The sequence below is a fragment of the Equus caballus genome, chromosome 3, assembly GCF_041296265.1.
Source record: "Equus caballus isolate H_3958 breed thoroughbred chromosome 3, TB-T2T, whole genome shotgun sequence".
Lineage (NCBI taxonomy): Eukaryota > Metazoa > Chordata > Mammalia > Perissodactyla > Equidae > Equus > Equus caballus.
The window spans coordinates 77,809,749-77,836,232 of NC_091686.1; the positions used below are offsets into that span (position 1 = coordinate 77,809,749).

General features: G+C 35.7%; 1 protein-coding gene across 50 annotated transcripts in view; it reads right to left on the reverse strand.

Moving 5' to 3' along the window:
- ADGRL3 (adhesion G protein-coupled receptor L3) overlaps positions 1-26,484 on the reverse strand; it is an 801,265-nt gene that overhangs the window by 170,363 nt on the left and 604,418 nt on the right. For 37 of the 50 annotated variants that reach the window (XM_070262457.1, XM_070262459.1, XM_070262461.1 and 34 more), the window contains 3 exons: positions 15,297-15,599; positions 13,275-13,378; positions 2,594-2,779 (listed from right to left, as the gene is read on the reverse strand). In XM_070262457.1, coding sequence (XP_070118558.1) covers positions 2,594-2,779; positions 13,275-13,378; positions 15,297-15,599 — 593 coding nt within the window. The remainder of the gene's footprint in view (positions 1-2,593; positions 2,780-13,274; positions 13,379-15,296; positions 15,600-26,484) is intronic. The other 13 variants (XM_070262447.1, XM_070262444.1, XM_070262438.1 and 10 more) reach the window with 1 other exon arrangement.

Genomic DNA, 26,484 nt, shown 5'->3' on the forward strand with positions numbered 1-26,484 from the left:
TGTTGTCTGTGGTTTACAGATTATATACATGGTTAATATGCACCACAAACCATTTGTTCACACACATAAAAATTTCTGTTTGTTCAGAAAATAGAAATGCTCATTCGTCGTGACTATTTGATTCTAAGGGAGAAATACTAAGAGATAAGTAACTTTTAATTAAAAGAACGTGATCAAGCTCCTAGTTTATCACTGTTTTTATTTCTTGAAGAATTTCTGTTGACAGTTTTGACCAAAAAATTTATACATTTTAGAAATGTCCGTGAGATAAGAAGCCATTTTTGTTTGTTCATTTGGTTGCATACAAAGTGATGTTTTTCTGGGCAAAAGATTAACAGCAACTTATATTCAGTTCCAAACATTTTTTCCTGTGATAAAATGAACAATTAATAAGTTTATTTGCCCTATTTAAATAAATGACCCCAAATTTTATAAAATAGATTGCCGTTTTCCTCCTCCACCCCATTTTTTTCCCTCAGTATCCTTGATTGTTGAAGGAGAAAATTACCCAGTCTTAAGAAGCAATTACTGTGATGCTTTTTGTGTGCCTAATATTCTCCCAACTTTATTTCATGCATTCTTCAATGAGCATAGAGCGGTTACTCCTCTAAAGAATTAAGTGAGGAATGAATGCAAGTAAATTGCCAGCGCTGTCATTTGGATCACTGACTCGCATCTTGGTTTTGCAGGACGCTAAACCCTCCAAAATTTCAATGTGGAGTGCAATTGATTTGTATCAAGTTGACTTTGCAAATCTGATGGGTTATAACTGCTTCAGGGAACAGTGGGAACCACAGGAAATGAGAGCAAGCCAGCAAGCATGTGAATAACCTTTGCCCTCCCATCTCCTTACCCCATCATGCAAATTAACATATGACAAACCACATTATATAAACAATTGAAAAGAGCCAAATAGGAAACAAAAGAGAGCATTAAAAAGCTTCACAAATGGAAATTTGCCCATTATGTAGTTATTTGATATTCAGAGTAGGCAAGCTGATTAGCTGTAGCCAGTTAGAATGTGACATTAATTGCCAGCTTTACCTGATATTGTCAGACATCAACACCATTTTTAAATAAAGATACAAAGTATTGCTATAACAAGTACTGTTATGGATATGTAACATTAATAGAAATTACTACCTCCAGTACATTATGATAACAATAGCTGGCAGCAATATTCATTAATAGCATCGAGTCAGTCTGGCTAATAACACATTAAAATCACAGCATGCCCAGATTACGTAGGCAGCTCTACGGATTATATTCTATCAGGAGCTTGGTTGTGATTCTATAAGTGGTATAAGTATCAAAAATAACTCCTTTATGCTCAGCATGAAAAAAACTTTAATAATAATTTATATCTAATAGATAAAACAGAATCTATTTTCTGAGGATGAAATTTCAGGAAAACCTGTATTTGCCAGATAAAAAACATCTGGCTTTTCCATGTGGAATCATCATTATTTAAAAAATTTCTTCCATCTTGATAAGAGAGACCCTCAGTCTAATAAGACAGAAAAGAATCAACATATTAAAGACCACTCTGCAGGGTCATTTTTTCATTCTAAAGCAAAATGTTCATTTAGTGAGTTCCATAGAGGACACTAGTCTGTCACTGCCAAATTCTTGATTTTTTAAGTAGTGAGACTATCATTGATACCCAAGGCCTTAAAATTCAGTTTTAATAACTCATCATTTCTACTACACAAATACCAAACAGGGAACACACGTTATCTGACGGTAGCAATTCTAATATCTTTTCACCATGGGTTAATTCACCATGTGATATTTTGTTACATAAATAAACCATATTCCTTATCAGTATTTAAAATATATTTTATATATTTATGTAAACAAAATGCTTTATAGAATATAGGTTAAATACAATACACATATAAAATGCTTATATATGTGTATTAATGTTTATAAATACATGTTGTATAAGTATAAATAAAAATACACAAAATGCACCTCCCCTGAAGATTAAAAAATGAATTATTTTCATTATTTACAATTCAAATGTGCTGAAATACACTTAAACCTTTTAAGTTTTAATGATAGTGATGCAAAATCTGAGTAATTAAAAAATCAAAAGCAAACAAAAATGAAAACTTAATTACTTGCTCCATGAGTTTTTAAATGTAACATTGATTAGGTTAAATTATTTCATTTTTAAAATATCTATAATGGATTACTAATATCTTTTCTCATTGTTGCTAAATTTCTAAATTTCTAATTATTGATATCACATTTGTTTTATTGTTAATTATCTTAACATAAGGGTTTTAAAGAAAAAAAGAAACAAGTTGCAGTTATCCGTATTAACTGTCAAATTTAGCATGCAAAACAGAGTAACTACTATGAAAAATAGAACTGTAAATTCAAAATATACATGGAGAGATTATCATTGATTGTTTCTTTAGGTTGAAAGACAAACAGGGCCATTATTATAATGAAATAGTGAAGTGAACTGAATATAACTAGTGATTCTCTTGAGAATAATCTGATTCTATAGAAAGAGAGAAGTCAATCAGGGAAGTCTCACTGATTTTACTACAACTTTAAAGATACATATACCTGAGGGCCTTACCTTGTTCAAACTGCGTGCGGCACTATCTTTTCCACCTGGGGTCAAGTTCCGGAGTTGTACATCTAGGAGGCCTACCAGCTGATCCATGGCACGGACTGAGTAGGTGATATCTCCAGCATTCAAATGATTTCTTGTCTGTTCAGCCAGCTCTCTCGCGATGTTGGCAGCTGTCTCTCCAGATTTCAACTGCCATTTTGAAAACAAAATAAAAAAGAAAGAGATCTTAAATAAGTAATTTTACTGGTCTCTTTGGACAATTGTCTTTGCATGTAAGTTATAATCATTGAGGCAAGAAATAGTTATTAAACTCCATCTTCACTTGGAATACATTCCCCAAGTTTCCCAGTTAATTCATCTTTTTCTTCAGTATCTGACTCAAAATTCATGTCCTTAGGAAGCTCCTCCTGAGGAAATGCACTTCTACAGATTTTTCTCACCTTAATTATCCATTTGGGTGGTTAAGTCTAAGGTTTGCCCTAAGATTTTCTCTATAAGTTTCTAAATTGGATGTTGATGAGTGCACACTGTGAACTCCCAACCATGTTCCAAGTTCTCAGAGGCAACTGTAAATTTTCCATGCTGCCTAATTTAGTACTTAGTTCACAATGAAGACTCATTAGCTGCAAAACTCTGCAAAAATCTTCATCCCAAATAAAACCTCTTCTTTTCAAGAGTGGTCTTCATCTTCTTACTAAGAGATTTTGCTCCCAACACATTGGGTAGCAAGCTATTCCTTAGTTTCCAGGCTTTTCCTTTTCTGAAACTACATGCTGATTTTAAGCATATTCTACAAGAATATATCAAATTGTCAACACTCCAAAGATGTTAAAAGAGATAAAAACTAATACTCCATAATCACTTGAACAAATTTAGTAGTTCTGATAATAAAAAGATAGGAATATATATTAGTTTGTAAGACAGGCATAGGAAGCTTAAAAAAACAAATAAATACCTACAAGTGTAATTTCCCAAGTTGTTATGTTCTTTTAATTAATTTTTAAATTAATTTGTTAATTAAATTTAATTTTTCAAATTTTAATTTTAAATTTAATTTTTTAATTAAATTTAATTTTTTAATTAATTTTTAACTTGAACTAAATTAAATTTCAAGTTAATAAACCAAAATAAGATTATAACACATTTACACAATTTAGATACAAGCAAGCAATGGAAAAATGATGAATGTCTCTTCTTTTGCCTCTGTATATTCCCATTTCTCAGAGATTAAAGGTTTGATATGCATATTTCTAAACTGCCCTACTACTACTTAAATATATAACAATGTCATTATTTAGGAAATGTTTTTCTCTTCTTCTGTTTCCTTTTTTAACACAGCCCAATATAAAATTTAGGATCACAAACAGAAAGGCCCTCTCTTTGTAAGGCTATCTCCTTAATGGGTATTCAGAAAACTACAAGGAGCGCGAATAAAACTTTCAGTCAAATAGGTCATTGCTTATCTACCCAGGGATACTTAATAAATGTTTGTAGCAAAACTGAATGTTAAAGAACAAATGAATAAATTGGAGTGACTAGAACATCTAAATTATTAACAATCACATCCTCAAGCATATAGAAAACTCCTAATTCAAAAAGTAAAAGAAAAACTAGTAACATAAAGTGCTGTCAAGGATTTGTGGAAATGTGTATCACCATCGTACACTACTACTGGGAGTGAATATTTGTACAGCCCCCATGTCGAGCAAATTTCTAGTGTCTGGTAAACTTTGAAATGTGAAGACTGTATAACCCAGAGATTTCTAGTATCACTATCAACCATAAGAAATAATCCTATAGATATAAAAAAGAAATGTTCAAAGATGTTCATTTTGTTTTTTTATAATAAAAAACAAAATGGGTTATGATTGTAGAAAATTGCTCATGTATATAAATACCATGGAATATTATACAACAGTTTAAGAGTATGAAGGAGAACAATATTGTTAACATCAATCTTCAAGATGTACTGTTGAGTTAAAACAAATGCAAGTATAAAAAATTATTTATATAGATGCTAATATATTTTAGCATGCTATTTGTGAAACATAAATACACAACACTAGTAGCATATAAATATGCTTCTTATAAAAAATATTATATAAAATATTTCATGTGTTTATATATGTATATATATTTAAATACATAGATCAAAGTCTGAAAGATGAGAATCAAAAGAAAAATCTTTTTCTGTAATGTATATATTTTACAAGAAGAATATGTTAATGTATTACAAGAAGAGTATGTTAAAGTATTATTATATAGTTAATTGGTACTTTTTAGAAATCCTTAAAAAGGAAAACACCAGCACTAAGTTTAAAGAATTAGTAAAATATGGTCAGCCCTGCAGACTTAAGATACCTGTAAGACTAAACAGAATACAGTATAGGGCTCAAAGACAAGTATGTAACAAATTCAGTGTAGATCAAAGTAGTATTCACAGCCCACTAATGGATCATGAAAGTACTTTAAGTGGTCACAGAGTGACATAAATGTGATTATAATCCACACATTTTAATTTTTACATATAATTTAGGGCTACATACTACTACTCTAGTAAGTCAATTAACAATTTATAAAATTCAATATCCATTAATTAAATTAGTGAAATGCTAGTATTCACTAAGTGTTCAAATTCAGTATTCCATCAATAAGTCTGAACACCTGATACAATAGCTTGGTAACTTTGCGAAACTCTTACTGTGCACATGAATACCCAGATAGGTGGAATTCCTGTAATTTCCCAAAGGGATATTGTTTTGATCAAGGCACCATTCATAGTGTCTTGAACTGGTTGTAATTTTTCACCTATGCTATACTTACAATAATGAATATATTTGTAGAATTACTATTGTTTTACTTCATTAATTATTGTGTTCTTGTGTAATTGTTTTATTTCTATTGTTGTTATTATTATTATATATTGTTTTCTTCTATTTCTTTATTACCATTAGTACTTTTCTATGACAAAATGTCAGGGCAGATGGACCTCTGGAATCTTTTGATTCACTTAAATGGGCCATGTTGAAAAAAGTTTGAGATTTACTGAACTAGACAATACAATTTTTTTGATCAACATTATCTGCAGTAGTCAGGATGTAAGTACTGACTTTCATTACATTTACCATGGAACATTTTTAAAAGGAACATTATTTATGAAACAGAAAAAATAGGAAATAATAGCACTGGTATTTTCATACTGTAATTCCATTTCTTTTTTTTTTTCTGTGCAGTTGTACAAGTATAGTCTTCAATATTTATTATTATAATATTGGGGTAGAACATGATAAGGTGGAAAAGAAAGCCTATGTAATTCCCTTATATAAAAATGGAAACTTTCTTTATGTACAGTAAAGAAAAAGTTGAAAATGTAGGTGACTAATAATCCAAAACATAAATGTTCTCAATATAAAAGAAAATGACACTGCCTATGACAATAGCAGAAAGTACAGTTTTGTCAAACAATGAGTCAAATATGAAAATCACTAGTGGATTATCTTAAAAATAGTAGTCACATTTTAGCATTCAAGAAGTGTTTATTTATGAGGAATAAATCTATTAATCCCACAAAAGAACTCCAAAACTTAACACTCCCCAACAAGAAAGTTGTAGGGAAAAGAACAAAGTACAAATAAATCATAAAAATGTTTACAATAAAAATATGAAAAGTATGTTTTTAAAGTAAAATAAAAATTGATACAACTAATTATTCATTCTGATCCTCTCTTCCTCTTAAAATTGAAGAAATCATAGTAAAAATCTTCCATTCATTCAACAACCATTCGGACACTATTTCCTGAGGTAATAAAGAGGAATGTCATACAGCTCTGGCACTCAGGAAGCTCACATTCTATCAGCCAGGATTAGGGGAGGAGAAGGGTATGTAAAGGCAGATAATACTAATTCAAGAATGCAATTGTAATAGCAGAAATGTATATGAAATATTATGGGACTATAGCAAAGGGGTAATAAACACCTGCAAACAGGGTGAGAAGCCAACAGAGGTAACAACTAAGTGAAGCTTTAAAAGATAAGTTGAGAGTGACCAGGTAAGATGGAATACTGGTGGGGAGAAAGCCAAGAGGATGCTACATAAAAACTAGAGTCTAGAATAACCACGGTTTGAGAAGACGGAGCATTGAAGTACAACAAAAAGAAAAAAAATACATTTTTTACCTTCAGAATTCAATATTGATATCTACATAGCATAAATTATGTATATATGTATTAAAAATATGTTATATCTAGTTTTTAAAAGATAGGATAACTATATCTATCTACCTATTTATCTAGCATTTCAACAAGTGTTTGATTAGTCTATACGTTCATTTGTTCTTCAAAATTTGAATTTCTAAGCACTGTGCTAAAGTCTGGGGATACAATACTGAATAAAGTGGTTCCCAATGACAGGGGCTTACATATTAGCAATGGAAAGCGTTGTTAAATTAACTGCACAATTACGTAATTTCAATTTTGTTGCATGCAATATGGAATCCCAGTTTAAGGGCATTTGAACCTGGCGTATGAAGTTGGGGAGTAATTCGGAAATGCTTCTTTGAGGAAGAATGTTTAATCTAAGACGGAATGGAAAGGAAGGAATTAGGTTGGGATGAAGGTGGCGCCTCCAGGCAGAGAGCATAGCTCTCCAGAGGAAGGGGTATGGAGTCTCCGGGACAGCGCACAAAGGGCATAGTCACTGGACTTCGGGCAGCTGGAGAGGTGAGTGAGGAGCAGATGAAGTGGTCCCCCTTTGGAAGTCATGATGAAGATTTTGGGAATTGTGCTAAAAGCAAGGGAAGGCCTAACGTGTCTAAAAAGGAGTGGTCTGATCAGGATAGTATTTGAAATGAACTCAGGATTCCAGGGCTCATGAGTGAATAAAAGGAGCCCTGCTGTGAGGCTAGAGCAACAGCTGCTGTAGACTGGGGTGGTAGCAGCGAAGAAAAGTGAAAAGTGGCCTGATTTGTGAGGGATTCAGATGTACACAGACAGGCCTACTGTATGATTGGGTGGACGTGAGAGGGGAAGGAAAGAGAGGCACCAATAGCCATCCTCAGGTTTCTTGTTTACACAACTCAGTGCTGGTACCATTAACAGGATTCTTTCATAGCCACTGTGACCCCAATGTTAATGGCTCAGTTCAAAGGTTGCCTTTCCAGACCAGGTCTTCAGTGACCATATTCTTTCCAGTGGCATCTGGAAGCTACTCTACTGTCTTTTCAATCGCCAAATTTCTTTCTTTCATTGCAGTTCTCATGGACTACAATTATCTTATTTCCATACAAAAATAAACACATCTCTTGAATCTGCCTCAAGTCTTCTGTGCAAACAGAGAGGGTTGAAATAATATTATTCCACATATCCTAACTTACAGACCTCGTTAAAATGTCTATCTCTAACACTTCTTTTACTAAATTCTACCAAACTATTCCTCTGAAATAAGCACATGTACACTGAGAAATCATATGAGTTTTGTTAGGATTAGTAAATTAATGCCTGTATTGAAATGGTAGGCTTATATCTAGGACTTGAATAGGGGAGGGGAAAACCTGAGGCTTTAGTTAAGAGTAATAATTATGACAGAGACGGATACTATTTACATTTCAAATTTTGACACAAGTAAAAACAATTTTCTTTGAAATAAGCTTTGACATCTTATGAGATTTATTACATGAAACATGAATTGGGTGCCAAAGCAATTTATGAAAGAGTTATTTATGGTGTTTAAGTATATAGCTACCATTTCTTTAAAAGATCTCCCAATTTTGCTACAAATTTCAGTCAAGTAGGTATACAAACAATAAAATACTTCTATGTTACAACTGAAAGTGGGTTAAACAAGCCTGAAGTCTTGGAAACCCCATCAACCTCTGATAAAACTAAGAGGCAATTTACTTTCATTTCATATTAGATCTACAGTGATAAGAGAATGGAGAAATTAAAATCTAGGTGACAGGACTCAACCTAGTCTTCCAGGGCAAATAACTGACTTATTTTATAGTGTAAAATAGCAACAATGTATCTAGATCGTCACATCTTTCTTTAGAAAATGCAGGAAGGACTTACTTATCTCAAAATCTGTCAATAGCTTGTGTACAAACGAAAAAGACACCGGTTTGCTAGAAATAGAAAGATTATTTCCCGGTGACAATTCAGGCATTTCTTTTCCATATAGTGGTTGGACCAAGTAATGAAGTAGGAAGCAGACCTCACTTTACATATAAATAAATATAGAAGCTGTTCAAAACTATTTTCACAGAATTTTAAATTGAAAAAGACTGGAGGGATCACAAAGTACAATAAACTCTTTAAAGGTATGCAAAATAGAAATTTTTTTTGAAAATGTGAGTCTAAGAAAGAGATCAAGCTGAAGCCAGAGACTATGATTTTAGTAAGCAGATATTAAGAAAGATAAGAAAATAGGATATTTTGCTAAGTATGTTTGAGGAGGCAGAGCTCTGTATTAGTAATTTTGTGGCTTTCAACAAAACTTGGAAATTTTTATTTTTGTTTATTTATTTTTTGTGAGGAAGATTGGCCCTGAGCTAACATCTGTTGCCAATCTTCCTCTTTTCGCTTGAGGAAAATTGTCACTGAGCTAACATCTGTGCCAGTCTTCCTCTATTTTATGTGTGATGTGCTCAGAGTGTGGCTTGATAAGCGGTGCTAGGTCTGCGCCAGGGATCTGAACCTGCAAACCCCGAGCTGCTGAATCAGAGCACACGAACTTAACTACTGTTTCACTGGGCTGGCCCCTGGAAATATTTTTAAAACATTAATTTGAAGACAGATATATCTATTTATAGCCAGCCCTGGTGGTCTAGTGGTTAAGATTCAGCATTCTCACCGCCAAGCCCTGAGTTCGTTTCCCAGTTAGGGAACTACACCACCTGTCTGTCGGATATCATGCTGTGTCACCAGCAAAGTTGCGTGTTGCTGTGCTGCTGAAAGCTCTGCCACCAGTTTTCAAATACCAGCAGGGTCACCCATCATGGACAGGTTTCTGTGGAGCTTTCAGTCTCAGACAGACTAGAAGACTGGCCACCCACTTCTAAAAAAATTGGCCATGAAAACCTTATGAAGAGCAGTGGAACATTGTCTGATATGGTGCCTGAATGGGAGAGGATGGTGCAAAAAGAGTGGGCAGGGTTCTGCTCTGCTGTCCACAGGCTCTCTAGGAGTGGGAGTTGACTCGATGGCACAAACAACAAAAAATATCTATCCATCTACCTTTCTATCCATCCATCTATCTATCCATCCATCCATCCACCTGCCAATCACTCTCTTTCTCTCTCCCTCCCCTCCTTCCCTTCTATTGTTGCTGGGGTAAAGGTCCCCTTGTGTGCACCTTTTGCTTTTCCCTTGCTGTACAAATTACGCTTCTATTAAATCTCATCATTACGAGAGTATTCTGGTTATTTTGTGACAAACTTTTTTGTGATATTCTGACTTTGAAGGCGCACATATTCTCTAGCGAAATGTCCATGTGCTATTATTGCACAGAATTTAATCTGTAATTTCACCAGTATACAAAAGGCCTGAATTCATTTGTGAGTCAGAAATCCTCAAAATTGTTTGTCTGTTTTCTCCCTCCTGGCCTGACTACAGGGGAATAAACATAACTCACTTCTTAAAGAAAATGAAAATATAAAGTTTGCCTTTTCCAACTAAAGTAAACATCCTAATTCCTTTATTTGTGTATACTTGCTGTCTATAATGGTGCCTGACATACAGTGAGTGAATACTATTGATAATGAAATGAATGATCCTCCCCTTTGTATAGATGGGGAGACTGTGCTCCAGACATCTTCTTTCCTTTAAAACCTGCAGGAATTCCCCAGAGGCATTGTAAAGCCATAAAGGAGGTACCTCACACTCCAGGGTACATTCACCCACAAACTCCCGGGGAGGGGAAACTGAATACACTATTTAAGTGAAAGAATCACCTATCTTTTGGCATATGTATGTTGTTTTTTCACGTAAGCTTTCATTGGGGTTAAAAAGTGTTCCTTTACTTTAAAAGTCTGAAATTCACAGAACTACAATGGGGGGAGGAGGGAAGGAATGAATCTTTAAAGATACCTATTTCACTTTAGTTTTTCAACATGGCATAAAATAATCCGTTAGAGAAAAATGGGAAGGTGGGAGCAGAGGAGAGTGGGATTAGACAAGGGAAAGAAAGGCAGGGGAGAGGAAGAAAGGCAGAGAAGGAGATAGGAAAGAGAGGAGGAGTGGGAGGAAGAGAGCAAAAAGCTGAGAACTATGCTGGGTATTTTCCATTTGCTAGTTCAAGGTCCCTTTCCATCTATCTCCATCCTGCTCTCTGCCCCAGAAGGTGGACTTACATGGCTGTCATTAAGAGAGCCCCTCTTCTCCGGCTTCCATTTGGGTTTGGCCAATGGGGAGGCTGGAGAGGTGAACGAGGAAGGATGGAGAGTGAGGTCAGGATATTTATCACCCTAGCTCTCTTTCCGATAAGTCTTCTCAGGCTAGGCTGTGTCTCTCATCTATAAGTCATCTTTCCTCTCCAGGACACCCTGGTTCTAAATGTAGCCACTCCTTTGATCCAGCAACCACAGGTCTGGGGTTGGGAATAGCTCCAGTCCCTGTTACTAGCTCTGGGTTCCTGCTTAATCCCTTGCAGTTCACCTTTGCTCCCCTAATACCACTCTAAACAAACCCTCTTCGAATGTCCCATCTAATTGCTGTTGGGATCTGGAACTGAGGGAAGAAACGAGCAAAGGTATAAATTCTGTAGAAGACATTTTGGGGAGGAGGGGGAGAAAATATGGACAAATAACTCTGCAAACACTCTACACAAATTTTCTCTTGGAGGTCTACAATGTAAATACTTAAAATGTTGGAGTGTTGTGGTAAAGAAACCTGTTCAACTACCATTTATATTCAATGAGTAGTATAAATATTTGGAGGTAAAAGGCACACACCAGGTAAAAGGGTGAACAGAAGTGAAGAGCGACTAGGTAAGTGGGTGTGTGAGATAAAGGCAATCATAATCCATCCATAGTTTAACCAGTGTTGTGGCTAAGCATGATATCTTGATAAAGGTAGACCTGGCCAAAACCTCAGCTCCAACACTGACCTTGGGTTAGCTGCATAAGCCGATTCAGAGTGCTCCAAAGCCTCCTGTTCTACTTTTGAAGATTTTATAAATTTATGAGTAATCAAGCTAAGGTATTATTACACATTCCAATTGCCTAAATTCTATAACCTTAACATAATTATAATACAATTTTACAGACTCTACAGGATTAAACAGAAATGCTCTGGAAGAATGAAACATATTTCTTCTAAAACAAAAACACCCCATCCATAAATCAAATGGGCAACAGCTGTCTGGTCTTTGCAAAGAATTATCTCTTTTGTCATAAGATTAGCAGGTCTGCAGAGGGAAGAAAAGAATTAAGCATCATTATCAGTTAAAGTCACCCAGTAATTTCTGCAATGAAATAGTCCAACTATATTTAGGAATTATGAAAATACGCAGCTTTCTAGGTGAATTATTACTGAATTAATATTAACCCCTGGGCTAAGTATGCAGGGAGTATTTCTTAAAAGTTGCTAATGTAAGGAGATATGCTACTGATCTCTTAATCTGATCACATCCAGCAAGAGTTATTTGCCCTGGGGTCTGAGCTACACTGTAATAAAATCAAAGGACATAAAAACTGCAGCAGGAACAGTGCTGAAATTGGAGAAGCATCATTATGAATAGCAACAAGTATGGGGATGCATATGTAAGAGGGTAACTAGAGTCAATATAACCACTGTTCTTCCATGATTTAGGGTAAATAGATAGTTACGGCTCATCTGCTAAATGATCTACTGGGTAGATATTTATGGATTATTATACAGTATATTATTGAGGATCAGCCTGGTTAAAAACAAATAGAGAAAAGAGCAAATGGCACAGACAGGCTTTTAGTAAGGCCATCATTTGTAATATTTCTCAGGAAAAATCTCTTTCAGAAATTCCTCAGCATAGCTAATGTGCCATAGAAGGACTCTTCATTTTAGGAGTGCATAAATCCACACAAATTGCTATAATAAGGATTCATCCCATAGCCCTTTTGGCATAAATGCACATCTGGTCTCTGTTTGTAATGAAATCAATTCAAAGCCCCACAGTGCATTAATAATAAAAATGTTCAACATATTGCAACCAAATAAGCCCTGCAAATTTGAGTCTGCAAGATTCTGTCACACATGTGTATACTTTTAACACTGATAAGTGATTACGTTACAGAACATTTATTAAATGCCTTAAAATTCCAGAGGTAGACTTTTTTTCTGTAATTATTATTTCCATAGGAAAATCCATGTGTACGTATACCAGAAGCTTTTGCTTGCTGGATTTATAATACCTTTTGGACTTTCATATTTGTAGTTCACAATACCATAAAAATTTTATTAATAATAAAATTATTATAAGCAATATAGTCTGGCTTAGAGGAAGTTCATGGATTTGCCCTATAAGAACAACAAAATTCCAGAATTAGCTCATAGTATATCAGAGGTTGTCATTAAATCTGAAATTAAATTATACTGGGAGAATTTTTCCACACTAATTTTTAAAAAAATTTTGACTGTTTTGTTTGCAGCAGTTATAATCAACAACAGAGGATGTAGGTTTGACGAAGCATTTCTTGTCAGTCACATGATTTACCTTCTGTGTTATGTGGTTGACCCAAGGAGAAGAACAGTTGCTAAGATCTGGTCCTTGGGGATCCCAGATTCCATCAGGAGCCAGGCATAGATAAGTTGATACTCCTAAAATAATGAGAGAAATAGGTCTGCTTCAAATATTCAAACCATTGTTCTTACAATGACTTTATATCCATGGTATGTTTAAATATGAGCAAAGGTAAAAATGAGATCATTAAACTGAGTTAATATTGATTAAAACGCCATGTACGATGCCTGGCAAGCAACTGGCTTCAGTGAAATATAATCCCAAAACCAAAAACATTCAATATTTTTAAAGTGCTTGCTGGCAACTATGCTAGGTACAGGGAATAATTTAATGAATCAGATGGATGTGATACCTGCCTCCATGGGGCTTATTACTTGAGTTTTCAGAGGCAAGGTAGCACTTGAGTCTTAAAAGAATTTGTTTGCAAGTTTTTCAGGAAAGTGGGAAAAGACGTTCCAGGTGGAGGAACAATATGCTCTCTTTGGGAAACTTCAACTGTTTTGAACTGAGGTCTACTGGATAGCGGAGCTTTAGTTAACGGAGTTGGAAAGGTAGGCAACACCAGATCATAAATTCCCTTATCTATCATGTGTGGATGCTAGAAAATCAGTGAAGAACATTAAGCAGAGGAGAGTAATGAGCTGATTTAGGTCTAAGACAGCTGTTACAGTAGCATGGAGGATGAATTTGAAGGAGTGAAGGGGAGGTTGTGAGGAAGCTATTCCAATAATTCAAGTGAGAGACCGTGTGGGCCTGAACAGGGGTGCAGCAGAGGGGGCAGAGAAAGGGTACACATAAGACTACAGGAGATGGACAGTCACCTGGGAGGGCTTCAGAAGGTTTCCTTTAAATTGCTTTCCCCATATTCACTGAACAATAACAACGTACTTCTGCAGTGTTTGGTAGTTCGCAAAGTGCTTTCAAATCAAGTCTTTTCACTAACCTTCAGAACAAACATCTGAAGTAGGGGGGGCTGTTATTATTTCTCTATTAGAGCTGAAGAAACTGAGGCCCATAACTAACTAAGGGGACAGTGCTAAGAGAGAAGGTTTCAAACTGTTTTCTGATTCCATTACCACAGAAAACTTTAGAACTAAACATTGCCCCCCTTCGTACAGGGAAGGAAGATTTCAGAATATTTTTAAACACTTTGCTGACAAAAAACATTAAATGTGCACTTTTATAAAAACCAATATACTTTCTAGTCTTCATGCCACTTCAAATACCATGGAATTCATAGTGATATATGCATTTCTTTTCTAAGACAAACCTGTTTAAAGTAACCAAATCAATTTCACCTGAAGACACGTCCTTAATGACAGTATTGTGTCATCTATTGTTTAATTTGTTTTATTTCCATATTCTATGGAATGATGCAAATTTTATTCAGTGTATCAAGTATTAGATTTACGAAGATAAATCTATGTAACAAAGAAAAGCAGACTATTTCTGGCTTAAAAATTGCAGGGAATAATATGGTTACTATTTGGGGATATTATGAATTATATCAGTAAAAAAAAAAACTGGCAAGAAGGACAAACTTTCTCTTTTGTTAAATTTTAGGTAGTTTCAATGATCATTTTCAACATAGAAGTCCTCATCCTAATTTTCTGCAATCAATATTTGGCAGTTGGTGACAAGCAAGAGAACCAGCCCCTGTTGATCCAGTGAGTTCTCTGGGCTGCTGCATGGAAGAGCTGCCTCTCTGTAGCAGCCAGGCCATCCAGAGCTGAACTGTAACTCAACCCAGAGACCTCACCTTTGGCTGAAAACTACTGATCTCACATGTATTCCCACCAAATTCTCACCTGTGACTTATTCAGACTGCATTTTCAAACTCTGAAACTACGCTGCTTTAAATGGGAATTTAGTGGAGTTCAGAATTTAACCAAAGTGAAGAAACAAAAATATGTAGTGATGAAAGAAAAGAAACACATGCTACAAAAGCAAGCCAAAGTAACACACCTCTAGCTTAGCTCTGTAGGACAGACTTACCTATAGTTCCTGCAGGGCACGGCTGCTTTGCCACCTGTCCTTGACGGGTCTTAAACCACATGATTTCTCGGGCTTCCACAGCCTCACAGCTCTCTTCCTGAGCTGGGATTTGGGACGATGCTGATGGAAGGTGTGTGGTAATGTCGTCAAGCACCTCGACAGCTGGAGATGGGGTGCTGGTACTCCGGTTTCTTCTTCCTGACACTGATGGGGTGGTACTCCTGCCCTGGCTCCAAGTTGTGGTCCTCAGGGTGGTACTGGTGGTGGTGCTTCCCATGCCAAGAGGTCCTGTGGTAGAGATTTCTGGAATAAAATTCAAAAGAAAACACCCACATTGCTGATTCTCAGTAGGACCTCACGATGTCCTAATACTTTAGAAACCACTTGTACTTAACTCAAAAAACCTTAAACATGGGGAAAATAAGCCAATACGAAAGTGTCAGAGTGCCACTTGAGTACCAAAAGAGCCATTTGACCAATGCCAAACATAGGCTTGTTTATGATTCTTCATGATTCAAGTCACAGAAAAAAAATTACAGTACAATCAGCCCTTCAGGAAGCTTTTTAATGCCTCAGGCCTTTTTGACAACTAGACGATTAAAATTTAGAGCCCTCTCCTTAGAATTTTCAAACTTGGCATAGAAAAGGAAGAGCCATATACAGCATTCTTTTCCCATTAAGTATCACATGAGTTTCTGAAGATGGTGCAAACTGGGGAAAGGTAAAACAAAACAAAAATAAAGAGAGAGAGAGATCAGAGATTAAAGTGCTCATGAGCTAAAAAGTAAAAAGCAATTCTGAGTATAGTCTCCTTAACACAAATTAGAATAGCCTGGAAATCTACCCTGATGCTCTTAGAACTAACTCATCTTAACAAAACTTTCAAACTTGACATTTACAGGGGTAAAATATAAGTAGTTTTCAATTAGTTGTGCCCATAAATTATTTTCTAGCTAGATTTTTAAAAATCTAAAACCAGAACAAATGGCAATGGGAAATACATTCCAAGTTCCAAATAAAACTGGTTTGGTTCCTTGACCAGATATTAACAGGTTATTAAACCTATAATATTTCCAAGGGAATGTTCTAACAACACTATGGAAATAATCACTGGAGAGAATTAACTTTCTGGGAAAATATATTCATATTCCCATCATAGGAATCCAAGAGTACACCAGATCTCCACATATACTCTGCCTTCCTAACTGTAAGATTAGAAACTACTCTTGACCTCACTTACTCGCAATAAACTGTAGGGGATTGGCTGTCATCAGATTCAAAGTAGCTCAGGTTTAGGGAACTACAGGGAGTCCTGTGATGAGTCTCCAGCTGTTTGTCATTCATTGTCTGCTTTCTTTAATACGTGATCAACTTGACTCTGCTGCCCCGAAGAGATGCCAAACTCATCACAGTGTATTTGGTGTATATACAGGTTCCAAAAACAGGATAGAGGTGGCCAGGGGAAGGGATTATGAACTTCCTGGACATTTAATCATTGAAGTTGTAGCATTTTCTAAAGTGATGCTATTTGCTATTTGTCCTCTTGCTTTTGGTCTTCTGTTTCTTCTCCCTCTTCTCAGCTTTCCTCCCCTTTCTCTGTGTTCCCTCTCTATGTGAATGGTAAGGTTTATGATTACATTTACTCAACGTTCATACAAGAAGGCAGAGTATCTTTTTTTCCCCTTCTTCTTCCATAGGCCCCAGATCCCCCAAACTGCCAAGTCTTGTCAATTCTGTCTCATTTCTTTATTTTTCTCCTCCCCAATCACCACTATCTATGTTCACCCCACCATCATCAATGGATGAATACAGCAGCCTTGTAACTGTTTCCCTAATGAAAGTAAGACCAGAACAAAATGGCAATACTGGTATTTTGATATCTATGTATATAATCCGATATGCAGTGAGAAGATTCACTGTCTCTGTCACACAAATCATATACAAGGAGCAATGACACACTATCGCAAGATTTTTGCTCGCTATGACTCTGGACTTGCCATTCTGAATAGATTTGTCTTTTAGCATTGATTTAATATATGTATCATTTGCTCTATTTAAATGATCTAGATTTCAGATTTGTAAAGACTATAGTATCACATCAAAATGTATTTAACAATAGCACCATGTAATGGAAATCAATGTTCTTTATTTTTCTCTAAAATCATCCTATTCAAACAATTCTATACCTTTTGCCAGAGGCATCTCATAGAGTATAAATTGGAATATATCTCTCCCAGATTAAAATCCTTAAACAGTTCTATCTGTCCTCCAAACAAAGGCTGGACTCCTTTTCTTCATACCTAAAGCCCTTCATGAGTTTATTTCTCCAGTTATTTATAATGCCTCTTCATCTTTTAACTCTACTCTTAAACCATACAAAATTACCAGTAATTTCCCAACCGCATCCTGTTCTTTCTGCCTCAGGGCTTTTACACATGCTGCAGTGTTCCTGCCCCCATTTCCACCTGGCTAATTCCTATTTATCCTTTGGGGCCTGGCTTGGATGCCATCTCTATCAAGGAGCCTTTTCAAATGTACCATGATGGGGTTATATACTAACACGTGTTTTGTTCAAGATTATCTCCTCAGCTTTTAGCCTGTGTCCGATCAAGAGTAAATAAGCTCTCAGTCAAGACACATGAACATCACGGATAGGTCAGGAAGCAGGGGAGGGTTCATTTGTGAAATAGCACAAAAGAAGGGAAAGGATAACTAGAGGGAAATAGCAAACGGGGTAGCTAAGAGTCCCTACAGTTGGGAGGCTGCAAAGTCATTTTATAAATGCATCTTATCCTATCATTAAGAAAACCAGCAGACCATTCAAAGACAAAATAAGCAGGGAGAATATGAAGCCTCCTCTTCCCCTAAATGACCTCATCTCAGAACATTCAGATTTAAATTGAATATACTCTTGTGAAGCAATAACACTGATAAAAGAGATTTTTTTTAAAGTTTGATTTGTTATGAAATACATTGCAAGGACTTAGTTTAATACAGACATGCTAACATTAAGGATCAGGATAGAACTGATTTTCTTGGAAATTTGCCTCAGAGAGATGTCTACAAGCAGTGACATATTATTCCATTTGACTTTAAGCACAATAAAAGTCAAATTTAAAAGCTGTCCCTAATCTCCCATCCCTGCCCTTCCCTTTACTGCTATGTAAGACTCCCAAGGGCTCCTCTCAAGGCCAGCTTTTAGCAAAATAAGTACTAGTGATATACATGTTGTCACCAGTGCCCGAGACAGAACCTGTCTTATTACTAGGTACTGCGAAAAAAGACCTAGATTCACTGAAGAATCGTAGCAATACACTTTGATAGGCCAAGTTCCAGCCCATGTCAGGTGCTGAACGGTCTTACTGTATCTTTCAGTAAGCGAGAGGCAATATGACACTTTTCTAGTGTAGCTCGTTATTGAGTCTTACCTGATGATACAGCTAGTTAATAAAACCTGATGTTATTAAGTGTGGTTGTGGTTGTATATCAGAGAAAGGTTATGGTGTAACAGAAAATAAGTTTGAGTGACTATATACATGTAACCCTTTATCAAAATTGAGTAATTTACCTTATTATGATACCTTATAATTTTGCTGTCAGTATTGTGCTCTTGTGCTTACGTAGATTAATATTTTCATAAAAGTAACTAAACAAAACTCCATATTAACATTTTCTCCTCATAATTAACCTTATTTCCAAAAGAAAATTTCAATTTTCCTGTCCCCTGAAATTTACTGCCCATGGCTTGTTTCATTCTTATATTTTGGTTTATTTATTTAATTCATTTTTCCTTCAGACTGCTTTGAAAAGAATGAATATTATTTTGACTGTTACTACAAGTTATAGTTTGTGCAGTATATCCACGGAAAACAGTAAAAATAACCAACACTTGTATAGTGCTTTGCATTTTGCAATGTTTTTCTTTATCTCTATTATCTCCTTGAATTCTGACTAAAAGATGTGCCCAGTAATTGTAACTATGAATTCCTAATTTTACAAACGAGCAAACATATGGGAAAGATAACTAGAGGGAAATGGTAAGTGAATCAAACGGTAAGTGAATCATAATAATACATGTTGTAAGTAAATCAGTGTCCCCTGAGTCCACGTTCCATGTTTTTCATAATATGCTATCAAAAATGATATTCTGAATTATTTCAGGCATTCTACAGCTAGGAGTCTTCCACAGTGTTTTAAGAAGAGACTGAAGTAAATAAAATGATTCTAATAAAATATTACTATCCTTGATCACAAATCATATTTATTATTTTGGAGGAACATTGTTATGGACTTAACTGTCTTCCCCCAAAATTCAGGTTGAAGTCCTAACCCACACGTGATTGTATTTGGAGATAGGGCCTTTAAAGAGGTAATTAGAGTTCAGTGATGTCAGAGGGTGGGGCCCTAATCCAATAGAACTGGTATCCTTCAAAGAAAAGGAAGAGATACCAAGCACCACCTCACAGAGTAAAGGCCACGTGAGAACCAGTGAGAATGCGGCCATCTGTAAGTCAAGGACAGAGACCTCAGGAGAAACCAACCCTGCCAGAGCCTTGATCTTGGACTTTTAGCCGGCAGAACTGTGAGGAAACGAATTTCTGTTCTTGAAGCCACCTAGTCTGTGGTATTTTGTTATGGCCTTAGCAGATTAATACGGGCATCTTCTAAAAAACATAATATTTAAGAGAGAATATAAAACTAGAGAATCAAAGATAGGATAAACTTCACTTCACAATAGAAGAAATGTTTACCTTCTACTCATAAAGTACACAGATTTTATTCCTGATTCTCTTTCCTTTTTTCCTTTCCTCTCTGAAATATGTATCTCCCCTCATGGTTTTCCCTTTACAAACCTTTCTATTGTGCTAACTTCATTCTCACATATAATATTTTGACTAACTACAGAAGTCTTTCCTTCTCCCCACTCTCCAAATATTTATTTAAATCCATGGTTAATTATTGAAGAAACCTTCCCTAGGGCTTGATAGAGGACATAAGAATAGTAAAACCATAACAACACTGTAAATGGCTTTTGTCTACTTGTGCAGTGCTCAGTGTAGAAGAAAGAAATTCTGCCTGACCCCATCAGTTGGTGGTAGCAGATTTGATTACACCTAGTTTTTAAAAAGAAACTTTAATATTACCAGTCATGAAATTATCCAATTCTTTTCAGAATCCATTTATGATACTTGGCTCTACAGCCTCTTGAGACATTGAAATTCCACATACTACCAGCCATGTAGGGGTATATTTATTTTTGTAATTTGATCCATTCATATTTTCTGATTCTCTAATAGGATATTATCCTTGTTGTAAACAGAGGAAACTATCTATTCTAATTAAACATGAACTTGTAATGGCCTTACCTTGTAACATAAGAGGCTAAAATACAGGATTTTGTGGGCATCTTATTAAAATTATCTGCTACATTTTTAATCCCTACCAGGCCAGGAACTATGTTGTATGTTTTATACATGTGCTCTAATTTGGTACTCCGAACAATCTTTGGGTAGGTATGTGTACTTTCATTTTGGAGATGAAAGAATTCAAATTAAGGGGCCGGCCCCTGGCTGAGTGGTTAAGTTCGCCCACTCCACTTTGGTGGCTCAGGGTTTCACTGGTTCGACTCCTAGGCGCGGACATGGCACCGCTCATCAAGTCATGCTGAGGCGTCACTCCACACGCCACAACTAGAAGGACCCACAACTAAAAATACACAACTATGTACCGGGGGGCTTTGGGGAGAAAAAGGGGGAAAAAAAAGTCAAATTAAGGAATTCTCCCAAGCTTACATAACTGACAAGTGACAGGATCAGGATTCTATCCAACAATATCAAAATCCCTCCCTTTCCCTTAGGTCTATGTTGTTAAAAATTCAGGCAAAATTTAACAGAAACACATATGCAAAAACTCAATGAATTTGGAAATTAATTTGTCTCAAACACTGCTCACATGTACTTTTATTGGTATTGCTATGGCCCAGACCTATCGGGTACTTACTGAACACTTATTATGGATCACGCTTATTCTGAGCACTTCACAGTAACCAGCCCATTTAATTCTGATAACAAATCTGTGAGAAGGTTCTACTAATTATCCTCATTTTATAGAAGGTGAAACTGAAGCACCAAGAGATTCAGTAATTTTTCAAAGGTTAAACGTTCATCAGTAGAAGAAAAGAGAAACAACCTAGGCACTGCTGCAGAGACCCCACTCTTAACCACATTAACTTGGAGGGAATATTGAGAACCTGAACTTGATCCACAGGAAAGCAGCTGCCCACTGCTATTGAGAGTGGAGGAAGTAATTCTTTTTGAGCTAATTTCTTTCTCTTTATGGCATTTTGAATCCTCCTGAGGTAAGGATTCAGGACCAGTTAAGAAAAAACCATAGAATCCAGAAAACTTAATACATTGTTCCGTATACAAGGAGGCAATAAACAACAGGAAACAATAATGTGAAATAAGAGTTGGCTTTTCTCAAGCATATATTAGATCCTAGGCAGTGTGCTAATGCTTTCCATGCATAATTGAGCTACAGAGAGGTTAAGTGAATTTCCTAACTTTACACAGTTCATAAGTGGTAAAGCCAGGATTATAATACAGATATTTTGACTCTGAAACTCATGTGTATCCATATTATCTGATAAAGGTTTGATGTCATTTCTTTTTTAAGTATCAAGTATGGCATATATTATTTGCCTATAAGAAAGCTCACCTCTGAGAATTACAAGATTAAATCTCTCCATCCATATTTATTTATTTATTTTATTTTATTTTTTTTAAAGATTTTATTTTTTTCCTTTTTCTCCCCAAAGCCCCCCAGTACATAGTTGTGTAGTCTTCGTTGTGGGTCCTTCTAGCTGTGGCATGTGGGATGCTGCCTCAGCATGGTTTGATGAGCAGTGCCATGTCCGCGCCCAGGACTCGAACCAATGAAACACTGGGCCGCCTGCAGCAGAGCGCACGAACCTAACCACTCGGCCACGGGGCCTGCCCCTCCATCTATATTTATTAACCAACTACCATATGACAGGTGTTGTACTGGGAGTAAAATGTTGAGTATAGTTATGTTCCTTGTCCTCATGAAGTCCCCTCTAGGAAGCTTTATAGAAAAAGCTACTGAGGAAGGTAGGAAATAGAGGAGAAATACGTTAACTATATGTATTCATTCAGTATACATCGATTGGTGTTTGTTTTATATTACACATGGTACTTGGCATCAAGGATCCCAGGATGAAGCCAAGAAGACCACCCTCAAGAATATTTTAATGTACTATATTTTGTGGAAGCTACAACACCATCAATTATTCTTTCCGCCACTCAGAAGGAAAAAACAATTTCTGCCAATTAAACTTGGACCTGACTACAATTGTTAGGTATATTCTAACTTATGAAATGCTAAAAGGTGAAAAAATGAGAATCTTAGAGCTGATAAAATATTGTAATTACAGAAATGTCTCTTTAGCACAATGAGATAAACACTTTATCATTTAAAGAAATGTGAATTTGGACAAATTATAATACCTCTCTGTATCTTATTTTCACTAAAGTGAGATAATAATATACACACTAATTTGAGAAAGAAATGGCAATATGGGTTTAAAATATTTAGCATAGTAAATGACAGAGAATAATATATTAATAAACATTTAGTATCAGTAATAATATTGATATTTACTCCTTAATTCAGTCAAGAATTATTGATTGCTTACTATGTGCGAATTGCTATTCTAAATGCTGGGGATAGAGACGTAAATAACAAAAACAACAAAAAATAAAAAAACCCTGCTCTCACAGAGCTTTCATTTTAGTAGGAGAGATAAATAACAAATAGAACAAAAAAAGTAAAATACACAGTATATCAGACATTTTAAAAGTGCTTAAGGATAATAATAAGAAAATATAAAGCAGGGGTAAATAATAGGAAGTGTTGGGGGAAGGGAACTGCAATTTTCAAGAGGATGTCAGGCATGGCCCAGCTGTCATGGTGACAAGGAAGACCTAATGGAAGTGGTGGAGTGAAAGATGTAATAACTGGGGAGCTTTCCAGGTAGAGGGAACAGCATCTGCAAAGGCCTTAGACACAGGGAGGTGACAGTGTGGCTGGAGCAAAGTGTGTGAGGGAAAACCAGTGTGAAATGAAATTGGAGAGGTGGTGGGGGTCTGTAGCCCATAGTCCTTTACATGAGCACTTTGGCATTTACCCTACCTAGGTGGGAAGTCATTGGAATGTTCTGAGCAGAGGAGTGACATGACCTGACTTAGGTTCACTTGGGTGGTTGTGTTTAAGAGTGACTGAATGGGAGAAGAGCGGAAGTAGGGAGAACAAGTATCTATTTGGCTCTACATCTGAGGTGGCGGTGGCGATGATGATGACTAGAAGACTAGGGGATCCATACACACACAAGAGTTTGGGGGTGTGAGAGAGGAGGTGATAGCTTTTGAGTATGGACACTATGATCCTCACCGGCACATGGGAAGCCTTTAATAATTGTTGGTTGAATTGAACTAACGTTGCCTCTTCATTTTAACAAAAGAAGAGTTAGCCCTTCTTATGTAAATTCTTTTCCGGCTCCAACTCAGTTACTATTACTTATTTAAAATTGAAACAACCACATAAACATTAACTTCAAACAGCGTGAAAATATTCCTGAAGATTCCTGAGGTATAACCAAGTTACCTTAGTGTTCTCATTACTGTAAAATTTCTACAAGTTTTAATTTATGAGAATATTAAATAAACTTTGGTGGTGACAAAACCATGCAAAACAAACAAACTGGGGAAATAAATTCAACTGCATTTGAGTTTACTGATTTCTCAAACAACCAGTAAAACATTCAAAGAGGGTAAGCAGTTAAATTGGTGTCAGGATTTAGAACAATTTCTTACTCCTAGTCTCAATACTGTATTTTATTCTCCTGGTTTGGATATCATTGTTATCCAGTTACTGGAGTTATTGCCTCATATTTGCAGTGACATATGTTTTATTATTAACTTGTAAATTGTAGTTTACCTATGAAGATAAAGTGATATTGAAATACAAGAGTTATGCATGACTTATATATAAGTTCAAAGTTAAAATAAATTCAAGAAAAACAAAATTATTCTCTGTGTTTGGACATGAAACACTCAAAGTGAAGGGGTTCATAATTTAAGCTCTGTTGCTTTTTTTTTAAGAACGCAATTTTAGTAACTTTGATCTATTGCAGATACTTGAAAAATATTTATGTACTTGTCCTTGTTACATACGCATGTTTCCAAGAAACTGATAAAATACAAGGTCCTATTTCAGGGTGGATATTATTGTTGGTTGGTTGTTTTGTTGTTTATGTTTGGCATCAGGAGAAAAGGAAGATATTATTTTGCTTAAGTACCTCAAAATATTTCTTAAAAAAACAAAAAACCTTGAGCACTGATTTTTCATCAAATAAACTTAAGAACGACACAAACAGGAGATCCAACTAGCTGCTAGAATGGGAACACAAAGTTGCTTAAAACATGGCCCTTGGTGGGCCGGCCCCATGGCCGAGTGGTTAAGTTCGCACACTCTGCTACGGTGGCCCAGGGTTTCGCTGGCTCGGATCCTGAGCGCAGACATGGCACCGCTCATCAGGCCACGTTCAGGCGGCGTCCCACGTACCACAACTAGAAGGACCCACAACTAAAATATACACTCATCTACTGGGGAGACTTGGGGAGAAAGAGCAGAAAGAAAAAAAATAAGGAAGACTGGCAACAGTTGTTAGCTCAGGTGCCAATCTTTAAAAAAAAATGAAAAACAAACAAAAAACACATGGCCTTTCTCAAGGAGTTTATGGGTGGGCAGGCTAATTTTATTATGGGTTGTAGAAAGTCAAATCTTGACTCTTCACTGTGCCCATCCTTTCTCTAACACTGATGAGGCCAGTAAACATTTCATTTTTTCAAATAATTTAAATTATAAAAAAGAAAGCTGCATAATTGGCATATAAATGATTCTTAATTTCAAGTAAAACCACAAACATATTGGAGTTCCTTTCAAATACTTAATAATCAGCATGTAAACTATAGACTTGATAAATTAAATCAATCTGCCAAAACCACATTTAAACTCTACAACTCTTCCTGGGTGCAAGGAAATTGGACATTCCACTTTGTTTTCCATGCAAATATACTACATGACATATATTAAATATTCAATAATGCACAATATCTGAGTAATAGAATAAATATCTTTGCTTTATTTTTAAAACTATTTTCAGATCTATGTATACTACTATATCTTAATTACATTGAGATTTTCATAAAGTTGGATTAAATAATTTGATCGCTCACTCCAGATTAAACTTTGTAAGAAGATTTAATATCCCAGAGTTTCAAATTTTCACTTACACAACATTAATAGTCAAACACATGTAACAGAAATTATAGATCTAGACTCTGAAGAAATAAATATTTCTATAGACACTAATTGACAATTACTTGCTTCAAAAATAAAAGAAAGGGGTAGAAATCATCTCTGTTGAGAGGATTAAGTGGTTGAGTGATTAGGCCAATGTATTTTCTGTATAGATTCAGGAATAAAATTCAGGACATTTATCTCTAAGGCAAATGCTTTGGACTAGTTCTCAAGTTGAGAACTTAGTGACTTCTCTTCCCTCATATATGTACCAAACAATTTATTTTCTTCCAACTATCACGCCAACCCTGCCTATCCAACACCCTCCAAATTAATAGAGCAATAAAAACCTCCCCTTTTGCTCTCTCCTGATTATTTTCTTTTTAAGAGGATGGAGTCATGCATTCCACAAGTAGTGATATCTAAGTCAGAGAAGCAAATTGCTTAGAGAAAATCTGCCCACCTGATAATGATTTTTCAAGTTTCTCTGCTAAAAAAATACACACACACACAAATATATGCACATCATAGAAATATTCCAACTTGCTAGGAACCTAAGTAAATAAAATGGATACTGATTATACTGAGCTCTTCTATTCCAAAAGAATTATGCTCATTTTCAGAGGCTTACAAGAGACCTCGAAAGCCTCACAAAACAGTTCATTTACTGTATTAATAATAAAATAAAAGACAGTGAGGTGTACTGAAAAGAGCATTGATTTTAGGTCCAAATATGAGATGGTCATCTACTAGCTGTGTGGCTTTGGGCAAATTAATCTTCCAGAAACTCAAAATTTCCTTATCTTTA